This window comes from Drosophila persimilis, unplaced genomic scaffold (assembly GCF_003286085.1).
Source record: "Drosophila persimilis strain 14011-0111.01,24,50 unplaced genomic scaffold, DperRS2 tig00000124-arrow-pilon, whole genome shotgun sequence".
Taxonomy (NCBI): domain Eukaryota; kingdom Metazoa; phylum Arthropoda; class Insecta; order Diptera; family Drosophilidae; genus Drosophila; species Drosophila persimilis.
In genome coordinates, this window is record NW_020825294.1 from 8,773,324 (window position 1) to 8,786,340 (window position 13,017).

Consider the following 13,017-nt stretch of genomic DNA (forward strand, 5'->3'; position numbering starts at 1 on the left):
CCCGGCATTCCTCCATTAGCTCATCCATTCTAAACCCTCTCATGTCTCATTCCAAAGATCGTTTGAGTAGGTCCCCGGAACCCATTAAATCATGCACAAAATTCTCACACTCGAAAATGAAAATAAAAATAATGAAGACATGAAAAAATTGATTACCCTCTCCCCGATGGGGAGAACTAGAAGAACACGTACGATAATCATAACTCTGGGCTCCCTTTTCACACTTTTTTCCCCCCTCTTTGTCCGATCTTGAACCCACATGCCGACTGCCCGACTGCATCTGGGGGCCTCCATCTCCGCCTCCTCGGAGGCCTAATTGCATCACGTTTTTAGAGCAGCCCCAACTGAGGGCTGGGGTGGGGGGATGCACACAAATGCCGACAGAATATTACACAATTGTGGCCTGAACGGAGGGGGGGCCGGCAAAGGGGGCAAATGAATGCAGGGACACAGAAATAACAACGCTAATAGCAAACAGAGGAAAGAAATATAATGCACATTAGCTGCCATGATTTCCACACGTGAGTTAAGATCAGCCCTGAGCAGGCAGGTAGGTAGACTCCATCTCCGTCCCGGCTCCGACTCCGTCACCGACTCTGACGGATCGAGGGAACGTCTGACTGCCTGACTGGCTGACTGGCAGGTTTTGATCATTTTCTTTAATGAACGTTACGCGGTGGCTGTGACAACAATAACCATTTCGGAGGAAGAATGCAACTGGGAGCTGGAAGACATTTAATTACTCTCACATCTCGCATGGGTTGCTCCTGGGCTAATGCTCCGATAACCAGCCAGGATTCTATTCGGATATATGGCTTATTCTGACGACAGCTGATAGTGATCAAAGGTACTCATATTGCTCGTACTTTGAGCGATATTTAATCTGAATTTTGAAAGACGCTTATGGCACAGTGAAGCAACCCGCAAAAAGGGCAGCAGATATCCATTATTATCCATTTTCTATTTTGCCATCTGATGACTTCCTCGAAAACGTACTTTATGCAATTTTTGAGCAAAGTGTCAGGCGCAGCGAAGCGTTGCATCCTCTGCAGCAACAGCTACAACAAAAACTACACACCGTTGCAGCAGCATGTGGCAATCGTACGCAATCTGCAGCCACCAAATTTGGATAGACCTCGGCTGAAGCGGCTTACTTGCGTTTGGCACAGATTCCGAAACTTTAGTTTCGTGCGCGTTTTACGAGAATCTGGCTAGAAGCCTGCATTTAGCGGGGGGAGCCGTAGCCGAAACGGATGCACGTTTCCGGCTCGCGCGGAGGGAGACGCCACGCCGTTGCATGACACACAATGCACGGACCCACGCCCACACCCGACCCGCCAGCGGACTTGGAGCTCGGCCAAGTGCCACCCGCGCGACATGTCAACTCGAATCTAATTGACCAAAAATGCCACGCTTGGCTGAGTCGCCCCGATCCATAGAACGGCCAACAGTCAACAGTCAGACAGGGAAGGTGCTAGAGTGTGCGTGCACCCGACGATCCAATTGAAGTTTTTCGAAAAGTGAGCAATTTTATAGCAGTTATGGTAGTTATAGTAATATTTGTGTATGATATATGAATCTCCAGTCTGGAAGAGCAAAGGTCCTTGGAAATGTGAATTGAGACCCAAGGGAAATCCTTTTTTTTGGAATGCAAATAGGGTTACAGGGAGAATTCTCTTGAGATATCTAGAAATTAATTCGAAAATTATAGTCTTTTTAAGTCCCATTCACATCTCGTATAATTTGTATCATTTTGTATCTATTTATAGTATATCTTTACAATCCATTGTATCGTATTTATACCGAATGACACCGACTTGAGCTTAAAATTCCAATGTAGATAGGTACATCTCGATTGGGATTCATTTGGATTGAAATTTGATATCCTCGTATACTTCTAGAACTGATAAAATTAAGATTAATATCAGAATCGATGCAACATTTAAAGATTGAATGGATTGGCCACAAATTACACACATAAGTCTCTGGCAGATTTTAAAAATGTGGCACGGAAAATCGAACAAAATAAAAACTAGAAGAGAAATCATTCCTGTGCTTATTTGATCCATACTTGAAAACGGTATTTGAATGGATCATTGAAATTGAAAGGTCAATCTCAAAAAGTCGTTGCTCTTACCAAAGAAACCATAATAAAATGTATAGAAAATATTAAAAAAAAAACTTGCAAAAACGATCGTTAGTTTTATATAATAGAATAAAGGAATAAAGCATGAACTAGACCCTGGGACTCATTAGTTCTACCAAACGAGTACTAGCGAGCACACTCCGAGTGTATTGCACTAAAATAAATCTATGTAGCATAGACGTACAGATCTGTTTTTAAAGATCTTTGGAACGAGCTTCAGTTTGCGGGGCATCATAGCTTCGAGTCCGTCTATTCTGCTGGTGTTTGGAGCCTTGTCTTTGGCTGCATGCATTTCATGTGGCTCTGGACTGTTCGAATTATGAATGATTCATGGAAGTCAAGTTCTCGTATTGTTCAAGAACAAAGACAGCCAGCCATGGGCGATGGCGATGGCGGTCGGTGGTTGTGGGTTGAAGTTCGCCGCGGCGGCGGCTGTTGAACTCCGCTCTTACCAATTATTTTTTTATAGAAACTAAAGCCAACGCATTGGTGGCTAATTAATTCATTAGCGATTGGCACATAAAACGAGACAATTGCCGTATCTTTGGATGGTGATTGTCGCTGGTGTGGTGCCCCAACTGGTGGCATCTGCTGGTGAGGCTGCTGCTGCTGATGGTGTCGTCATCGGCCAGCTGCGTGGTGCGTGGTGCGCGGTGCGGTGCTACCTAGTAGAGGACACACTTTTTATGGCTATTCGATGATTACGTACGTGGGCCCTGGACGAAGAGTCCGCTTCGGCTGCAGTTGCTGCCAATTAATAAAATGCACGTACCGAGAGAAATGTATTTTGTTTGTGTTTTATTTTTTATTAACGCGCAAAAACAAGTCGTTAAAGTTTACCGCAGATGCCCCATGCCCGATTCCCGATGTCCGATGCCCGATGCCCGATACCCGGTGCCTGATGGCGATGCTGTAATAATACTGTATGCAAATCTTTCCCCCAACAAACAAGTCGGCATTGATATAAAGTTTCAATTTACGGCTCATATATCATAACTTGGTCCTCGGTGTGAGCCGTACTTATGGGGCTTATTAAGTCGTAAAAATGCGATGGAGATCCCTTACAAACGATGCTGGATGCCGGTGGAGGATGTTGCGCGGTTTTCCAATGTCCCCGAGGACCTTGAAAGGGAGCCCAACGAGGCCCAACTTATTTCCATTCTTCAAGAAGTAGCCATTGGCTGAATAATAATATATATAAAGATATAGTGATTGGATAATGATCAACAATGAACACGATCATCGCTTGAGCACCTGCAACCCTTTGATAGGGCCACCATGTAGGACGGATATATGTATTTGATCAAATTAAGTCAACAGCTCAATGTCTTTCTTGAAAAAAACTCCTAAAAATAGCCCCAAATGTAATCAGCTACGAGCACTAACTCGGATCTAATTAGCCGCACTCTTTATAGCCCGGCCATTTCCGCCAGCCTCAAAGAGTTTTTACGGTGACTGGGGGCCCGGAGAGCAGCGCCGCAGCTCCACTGAGCGGACTCTCCGCCTGACCTTAACACGAATCGCTCTCGGAATCGGCGAATCGAAATATTAAACGCAGAAAAGCCAAAAGCAAAGACAGCCAAAAGCTCTTATCAGCCGAACGAAGCGCAAACACAACGAAAACCGGAATCAAAATAGAAATGCAAAGTGAGAGAGGCAGAGAGAGAGAGAGAGAGAGCGAACAGCTGAGCGGACAATTGTTGAATTGAAAACATGTTTGCCAAGCGGCTTTTTGCCTGCCTCTCCCTGTCTTTGTGGTCTCTCATGCTCTCTCGTTCTCTCTCTGTCGCTCTCAACCGAACGAACGCGTAGCAGTCTTTGCTTTTCGAGTCTGTTTCTACTTTTGCCGCTGCTGGCGCGCTTGTTCAAAACTTTTCTCTCAACCGAGCGGACACGACACGGCAGGCGGATAGACGACAAATTACAATTTTCAAAATACACTTGACATCAAATTCACAGTGTCTTACAGTTTCAAACAAAGTAAACATATTAAAAATTAGTGCGCGTTCAGCTGGTGGAAATAAAATATAAAAGCAAAAGAATAATACTCGGCTCAGTGTTGGGCAGTTCGGAACAGGAGCAGCAGAAGCGACTCCAAATAAGCCAGAGCCAAGAAAAGCAACGCAAAGCAACGCAACGCAAAGCGAAGCGAAGTAAAAGAAAAGTGCCGCAAAGAGCATCGCAAATAGGCGAACATAACGGCAACAGTGCATAAAAACGTGACGACAGCATACATAGTTCTGCCCGTGCATTGCGCTCTGTGTGATTTTCGTTTTCGTCCAGTATTTTATTTCCTTTTTGTGTTACTCGTAATCTAAAATTCTAAGTGTTCAGTGTCTGATTTGACAAACATACATATACAGAGACGTACACATACTACTCGTACCCGTAACCGTTCCCGTACCCGTCATATTTCTGTGTGTAACGTCACTTGTGTGGTGGAGAAAATCAATTTCTGTGCTCCCATATATCTGTTCAGTTTTGCCCCGAACAATTGTTCGTGATAATCGTGAGTGACCCACCTGCCATTCTGCAGCCGCAGAAAATCCGGGCTAAACCAGACCAAAGCCGAATCGAATCTCCTTATATGTGGAGCGGTGCAGGAGACAAGGGGACCGTTGCAGCCGAGCCAGAACCCGAGTCTGGATAGAGCCATGACGGAGCATCACATGGACGTGCAGGCCGACGCGACGCAGAGTGCATCCGAGTCCAAGGCCATGGCTGCGCCCAAGGGCAAGTTCTCGGAGGCCGAGGAGGGCTTTCTCTCGACCTCGCCGGACAGTGCCAACGGGGACGCCCAGCAGGCCCATACCCACACACACATCATCTCACACACGCACTCCAAAGGAGCTGCCAAGACCCAGACCCAGAATGGAAACGGTACCCTGGGCATGGGGCTGGGGGCCCCGATGCTCCCGGGCGGCAGTCGCCAGCTCCTTCGCCAAGCATTCTACCAGTGCTCGTGTCCGGAGCAGTGCGTCACCCTGAACAACATACTGGACTCGTTCAAGGCCCCCCTCTCCGAGGACCAGGCCTGGGCCCTCATCTACCAGTTCGGCTCCCTCTACTACAAGGTGGCCGCCCAGGCCCACAAGTCCGGCGGGGACTACGAGGCCGACCTTCCCAGCCGCTTCGAGCTGCACTTCCACCGCGACGGCAATGTGCACTTCTCTGGCGCCGAGCGGCTGCCAGAGCTCGTGGAGTCGCAGGAGCAGGAGGCCTCCCAGCAGGAGCAGCAGCAGAAGCAGCCACAAATGGATGACAGTGCCACCAGCAGCGTGGACAGCAATGCAGCCCTCGACAGAGGTAAGTGAATGTGCCGTGCCACACGACAGGCAGGAAATTCGAGGTCTTTGGGGGGGTCCTTTTTTTTGGGGCAAACAGGGTGCCACAGGGAACTCGGAACTCGCGCTTGGAAATTTTGGAATATTTCAGAGAATATTTGTATTTTCTTTTCATGCATAATCTGTTCGCTCTGACGATTATTCCTATAAACATGATATTTCTTATCTGATCTGCCTTTATATTTGTGTTTGCATATGTATTTGTGTATGTACTCGTATCAGCTGATCCGTATTGGGTTTACATATTGCAGTGCAGTCGAACTTCTCTATTACGAACTTCCAGAACACTGCAATGCTATATTCTGAAAAATTAATTCTATATCACGAATTCCTCTTGAGATTCGGAGGTGTTCGACTGCATATAATTTTCATGGCTATAATTCTTATAGTGGAATCTTAAAGGCACGAATTTATTTATTTGTTTATTTAAACATTTTTAAAAATTAAAGGGGAACTGTTCTAATTTGAGGAATGAGAATATTTGTTTTTTCCTAGCTTTTCTTTTGTCAACTACTCCACCAGAGGTTAGGGGTTACACCGTGACAGTGATGGAAACTAGCGTGTGGGTTTAGTTTTGGCCTGGCAACCGGTTAGGGTGATCTGGGGGTCTCGTTGTCTCCGTCTCCGTCTCCAGCAAACGCTTTCATTTTCACTTAATAAGCTACAGTTAGCTTCTTTCATTTTCTGGGGCTTTTATTGTCGGACAGTTGCCCTGATGTGCGTTTCCGTGTGCCATCCATCGGGGCATCGCTGGTGACCGCTTTCCAAACAAACAACCCACACAACGGAGCCGATGATGACCTCTGCATTTAAGTTATGCAGCCCGCCGAGGTTTGATTGAGGTTTTTCTCCAGTCCGCTTCTCCGTCTGATTGCGTGTTGTCTTGGGAAAGTGTAAACGGCGACTCCCATGAAGAAGGTCTCATCCCATCCCCCATCTCCATCCCCCTTCTGCGAGTATAGATGTCTGCTTTTTTCACTTTCTTTTGTGGCTGGTGTTGGTGCTTTGCCTTCTCATCACAGCTTGGTATTTGTTTCTCTATTTCTTTCCTTCATTTTTCTGTAATTGATGAGGGATCTTCCGATCTGTCCCCAGATCTCCAGATCTTTCTTTGGGAGAACGTGTCTGGGCCGAGTCTGAGTCTGTGTCTCCCAGCTAATTGTTTAATCATTCGATGCTGTCAAAATACAGCCTGCTAAGGTATCGACTTTTAGATAAGCCACGTTAATTGGTAAATGTATCTGTGGCTGTCTTTGTGTGGGGGTTCGAATGGAATCTTCTCTCACGTGTGGCCCGCCCCACAGATCACACAAGACTCGGGGCTTTTCGGGTCCCGAAATGGCTATTGCATTCTACTACATTTCCAACCTTCGGTGCGATGCTCTTAAGGCCTCTCTCGCTCTGTCTTTTTATGGCCATGGACCAAGTCTGTTTATAGCCATATGTCCGCAACGACAAGGCCAATTTAGTGGGGCTTCTTATAAGTAGAAGAGTGTAAGCAATTAGCCAGAGACGGGTATTTATTCTTAAGGGCATACCCGCACTCAGCTGCAGATACAGATACAGATACAGATACAGAAGCAGGAAGTTGGCTGGAAATATTAATTAAATTGTTCGTCTGCGAGTTGAAAGAACCATCAAGGCAGTTGCTAACGCTGTTGGCCAGTGTACACTGTCCATATTATGTGTAGATGGAATTCCCATCAGAGGACATTTACGATGAGATAATGTCGAATCTTAAAACTTTCTTCGGGGCAAATAGAACACCTTGCAACACCTTGATTACCACCAATTTAGAAGCTTAAATCAAACCCATTAGATACCCGCTCGTCAACGTGAGCGTCAGAGATATCAAAGGGGTTACCTCTAGCCGAAAGACCCCGCAGACCCCGCAGACCCGGCAGCGGCAATTAGTCTGCTCAAACAAGTTATTACAGAGGCCACAGAGCTACAGAGAGATACACCGAGATGCGATGGCACCTTCTAATGGGTTTTTGGTCTTCTGTTTCGGTGCTTCGGTGTTATCCGAGCAAGTTCAAAGCGATTAAAACGTGTGAAAAGCGGCGTTGAAAACGCGAGGGAATCGTTCTGCAGGTCACATTCTAAAGCTTTCAACTTGCCGCCCATTTTCGCCTTCGATTTTGGGTTGGGTTTGGGCTTGGGTTGGGCTCGTCTTTGAGTTCGGAAACGCGGTCTATCAGCTTCTGACAACCGCATCGCTCGGCGCAACGAATCATTGATTGTGCTCTGCCCCAGCCCCGCCGTGGAGCCCATGGAGACCATGGCGACCACGACCACGACTATTAAATGGCGTGGGAGATGGTGCCGTGGTGACGGGAGCGTCGGCGGCGCCGTCAGGTCGCCGCGCCCTATGGCGCCTCGATTAGGCGCGCAGCCGTTGCAGCAAGAGGTCGTCCATCGAGAGGGGAGAGTGGGGGTCGGAGGTCGCCTTGCACCGATGGCTCCATAAATTCTTGGCCAAATTGGCGCTTGAATCTGTCAACACACAAACTCGCCATTACGATTTCCACCAGGCTGGCAGGAAAATGCGGAAAATGCGGAAAATGCTCGCAGTGAAAGTCGGTGGTCTACCCCAAGGTCAGGTGTCATGCGCAGTTCAACGGAATCGGGGAAAATGTTGTGGTAGGTTCTCTCATTCTCCATATTCCTTGCTTGCACTTGTCTCTCTCTCTTTCTCTATCTCTCTGTCTCTCTTCATCAGCTGTTGATTATTGTTTCGTTGAGTTTATTCCCCCACCCACCATTCTGTTCTGCCGCTGTGAAGAAGTTTCTCCCTGGGATCCCCCACCGAAGAAAGCGGCTAAAGATTCCACCAGAAAGCCAAAAGCAATCCCTCCGCCGCATTACCCATAGACGTAGCCGTACTTTCGGGTTCGGGCTGACTGGGTGATGATGATATTTCATTTCATTTCATCGCTCGGTCTATGACTTTCTTGTTTTCTCTGCTGTGGAAATGAGTGGTGAAAAAACATCGCAGTGGCAGTGGCAGTCGCTCGGACTGGTTTAATGTATAAATAATTACACCCGAATATTGCCCCAACGAGGGCCACAGCCAAAAAACTAGAAACTAGAAAACCCAAACAAAATCATAACGAAACTAATTGTCCAACAAATTCCGAATCAACCCCAGTAGTGGCTCTGGGCTAAGCGGAGGGGTTACCTCCGAAGGGCGGGGACAAATAAAACAATGACATTTCAACATTTAATTATTATTTTAAATAAAAAATCCCAGAGTTTGCTCTTAATTTCGTCTTAAAAATGTCTCTAAACTGGGTCCAAACAATGCGGGTATGCGGATCCACTGCCGCTTTGTTGGAATCGTTTCTTGGAATATTCCTGGCCCAGATTGAAGACTCTTGTATTAGCCAATTGTAGTATCATATTTCGTATTCCACTGAACACATGCTGATGACCATCTCCAGGTGCCAGTCGATGCGATTTTGCAACATTTTGTGGCTCGATTTATTTGGAATTTGTGGTGTTGTGTTCGCCTCAGATTAGATGCATTTCCTATGATTTAGGAGCCCCAAGCGACATGGCATGTGGTGTGGTGGACGCAGACCCCAATATAATTGCTGCCTATTGTTGGCTGTGCTCCAGTTTTGGGGTCAAATTAATATAATAATATTTCCATAATGACAGCAAATGACATAAGCACGAACCTGAACCCAATCGCGGTTCCCCAGTCCCCCAGACCCAAAAGTAGCTTGCTTTTTTATGGTTTTTTTTTGGGCCTCTCCTATAAACTTGTCCACCTGTGCAGTTTGCATCTGTCCGTCCGTCCGTCCGTCTGTCTGTTACGAAATTCTGCGACTGTGGGACTGCATTTTGAAATGGAATGAAAATCGTTTGTCCGCGGGTGCGACCCTGTCGGAGATTGCTTTTGAAAGTGCCTCCGCCGGTCCAATAAATCAAACGATAATCCAAATTGTGGCTCTGCGTTTCATCTCTTGTTCCGATGACACTTGTGGCAGTGTGTGGGGTCCCGTCTCTGACAAGTGGACCCACGGATCGGAGTGGCCCTGAACACCATACCATACCTCCTCCACCTCCAGTTCCAGTTCCACCTCCAGCCCCAGCAACAGCTGTTAGATGCCCGGCCAAGGTCCCGTGCTTTCCATATTTATTCGTACTCTTTAAATTATAAATAAATTTTGATGCAATTAAACGCAAAAGCCAAAAGCCATAAACCAGAAATGCGCCATCGAAAGAGCTGTTTTTCGTACTCCTATCTTATCGGTTATACCCATATATATATGCCTATAGGTACTGTATATATATAGGCATAGACCTGGTCATAGACTCGCATCGAATGTGTGTCGAGTGGCAGCCACATAAACAACACCTCCACTTCGATCCGGCAAGTGCTCAGCAATCCCTCGAGGAACAGATTCAGCTGAATTCAGAACCAGAAAGTACGGATATTCTTTATCAGGGGTGATCCTAAAAGGCTTGAAGCCAGACACCGAGTAATCTTTACTAAATGGCAATACAATACGATATCTTTGAAACTGAATGAAGTTCCCTTCGAAATCGGTCAGCTATATAATGGAGGCATTCATAGAGCCACCATGGGATCTCTATGGTTGCAGCGATCTAATTTCTTTTGACACATTTACCTGGGGTGGGCGTGGGCGGGGCTGGCTTCGGTTGGGGTAATTCACCTTGATGGAGATTTTAGCATGGAGCCGCGATGACTGCGCAGGCGCGACTAAACTGTAATCGAGACTCTCGCTTTCTCGCTGGAGCTGGGGCTGGGGCCGAGATTGGGATTGGAGCTGTGCCTGACTCGACTTGATGACTGTGAAATTAGACAGCAGTCGGCAGTCGGCAGACGGCAGCGGGTGCTGTCTCTCCCCGTATCGCTGTTATCATAGCCGACTAACCGACCGACTGATTGACTGACTCCGGCTCTGGTGCTGGTGCTGGTGCTGGCGCTGTCGCTGGCTCCGACTCCGGGGAGGCTGCTTCTGGCTCTTTCACTTTGCATACGGCTGCCATACGACGCTGAAATTACAATATAAATGTATATATGCGGCATACATACAGAAAGAAACAATCTTTAATCAGCATTTACGCTTTCATCTTTCACATTTCTCAAAGCCGGCGCGCCGCTGGCTGCCGAGTGAAAAACAACACCAGCAATATCGCCATAAACAACAATTCAACCTGTTGACGAGCAGTATGCTGTGTGCGCATGCGCACAGCCAGAGATAGAGATGCAGAGATACAGATACTCCTCAGATACTCGGGGAGGAGGCCGGCCTTAGTATCTTTTGGCTTTGGTTCAGTTTGAAACTATTTTAATTTGCTGGCAAATTTGCATAGTCTGCATATTTTACAAATTTGTTCGTCTATTTGTCTGCTTTAATTCCGAATCGGAGGCCATAAACATTTATAATTTCTTTCTCTTTCACTCCGTCGGGAGCGGGACAAAAGATGAAAGCAAGAGTGACATTTAAAGCGGTCCAGCCCAGGCCTTTATAAGGGGGAACCTTTTGTCTGAGTCCAGCCCACATTTTGGGGGGCCTTACGCAACATCCGAGTGTACGATAATTGAAGAATGGGGATCGATCGGCTTTGTGGTTTCGGTCTTTCGGTCTTTCGGAATGCCATTCAGAGGATTGTTTCCAGACTCCAGACTGTGGTCACAATCGAACCGAACTGTCTTTATGATGTTAAATCACAAGAAGCCTGGGAACTCGATGGATACTACGATCATGGTCTCTCAGATTATGATGGATCTACCATGGCGCGATGTGGATTCTTTTGTAAATATGAATGGGCATTGTCTGTGTGAATATTTACTGCATCAAACATATTTTTGGTATTTGCCGAGTGATAAAAGATTTCAACAGCGATACTTCAATCCGAATCCAATAGATCGTGAGCACAACCGACTGCCGAGACGGCTGAGACTCCTCAAGAATTGCAAGAACAACATGAATGGCGTGTAGGGTACTCGCTGCTCCTGTCGCAGTTCCTCTCGCTAATCCTCTCGCTGCTCCTCTCGCTTCTCCTCTCACAGCTCCTCTCGCTGCTCCTCTCACAGCTCCTTTCGATACTCCTCTCGCTACTCCTCTCGCTGCTCCTCTCGCTGCTCCTTAATAAGGGTTGTTTTTGCCATAGATGATTGATATCAAAGTCAAAGCAAAGACCACTCAACAGTTCAGGGTTGCATAGGACTCCACGTACGATTATGGTAGATGGGTGGAGTGGTAATCCCCCCTCAATTAACGTTCATTCGTTCCGTTCTAAGCCTACATTAAATTGTGTAAAATTACACAACTCTGTTCCGCTCGATCATCTGGAAATTGGTTTAGTAATCGCTCGCAGAGCCAAAACGCCTGTAATTAAGTTAATTGCGGACTATCTATCACTTCCCGATTCATTATTCATTCACGAATATTAATTGTTTTATAATTTGAAGGGGAATGAAGGCGGCTTGCAGCTAATTGTGAGCAAACAGAAAACAGAAAACATCAAATCAGGCGTGGAGTGGAGGCACTCATCCACAGCCCAGGGCCCGCATTTGATGGTTAAATATCTTAAAGATGTTGTAATGCAAATTACAGTCCCCAGACGCAAAACATTCCATTCCAGTCCACTCTGCTCCACTCCACTTCGCGCTCCCAAAAATGTGGGAAACGCCAGCGAAGATTGCGATTTGTTGACGCCTCTTTGGGTCCCTCTCTCTGGGGCTCTGGCTTTATTTAATTAATTAATCAATAAGTTAATCTGCGACAAAAGCCAAAGAAATCTGGCTATGAATTTTCGCTAAATCATCAATAAAAAGTGCAAATATTAAATGAAACACGAGGGAGAGTATCTGAGAAAAGCTTCGACTCGTCTCGTCTCGTCTTGGCCTCATGTTGTTGCTGTTGCTGTTGACATGCACATGACTTTTCTCCTGACATTAGAAAGTAAATTGCCATGAGGCCACTTGGTCAACCGTCAGAGGCATGCACTCCAGCAGCACCACAGCAGCGCCACAGCCGCCACCTCAGCCACCTCAGCCACCAGCCATCACATTTATAAAACTTTATTACGAAAAAAAGGGGAGAAAAACATTTCTATTGAACCTGATCAAATGCAGGCGGTGGAGGAGGAACAGGAGGAGGGGAGGGCTGAGCAAACAATTGAAAGTCAGTTAGCCCAAGTGCCTCGGCTTTATTATTATTAATTGGATTTGACTAAAGGAAAGTCCGAGACCATTGTCTGACCCTGAGACAGCGTTTCCCATTTCCATTTCCATTTCGATTATTCGCAATAATTTCAGTCGGAAATGCAATTCTCTCCCGTCCCGTGGAAAGACTCGGGCCGAGAAGCGAATGTTTCGAGGGCTCTTCGAGCAATCTAATCTTATCAGAACGGGTTAACCAATTTCTTTCTATTTTTTTTGCTCACCGAACAAAGTACAAAAACACAGATACACAGATATACAGATACACAGATACAGCTCGTGTGTATGTGGGTGTCCCTCTCTCGCTCTCTGTTGGAGGCCCT

At 46.6% G+C, this 13,017-nt stretch overlaps 1 protein-coding gene across 3 annotated transcripts in view; it reads left to right on the plus strand.

The window, feature by feature from the left end:
- The first annotated feature begins 4,051 nt into the window (after window positions 1-4,051).
- Window positions 4,052-13,017, plus strand: part of LOC6596614 (protein spire) — a 39,833-nt gene continuing 30,867 nt past the window's right edge. For 2 of the 3 annotated variants that reach the window (XM_026987941.1, XM_026987942.1), the window contains exon 1: window positions 4,052-5,452. In XM_026987941.1, the coding sequence (XP_026843742.1) occupies window positions 4,801-5,452 (652 nt within the window). In that variant the 5' untranslated portion in view covers window positions 4,052-4,800. The remainder of the gene's footprint in view (window positions 5,453-13,017) is intronic. The other variant, XM_026987944.1, reaches the window with a different exon arrangement.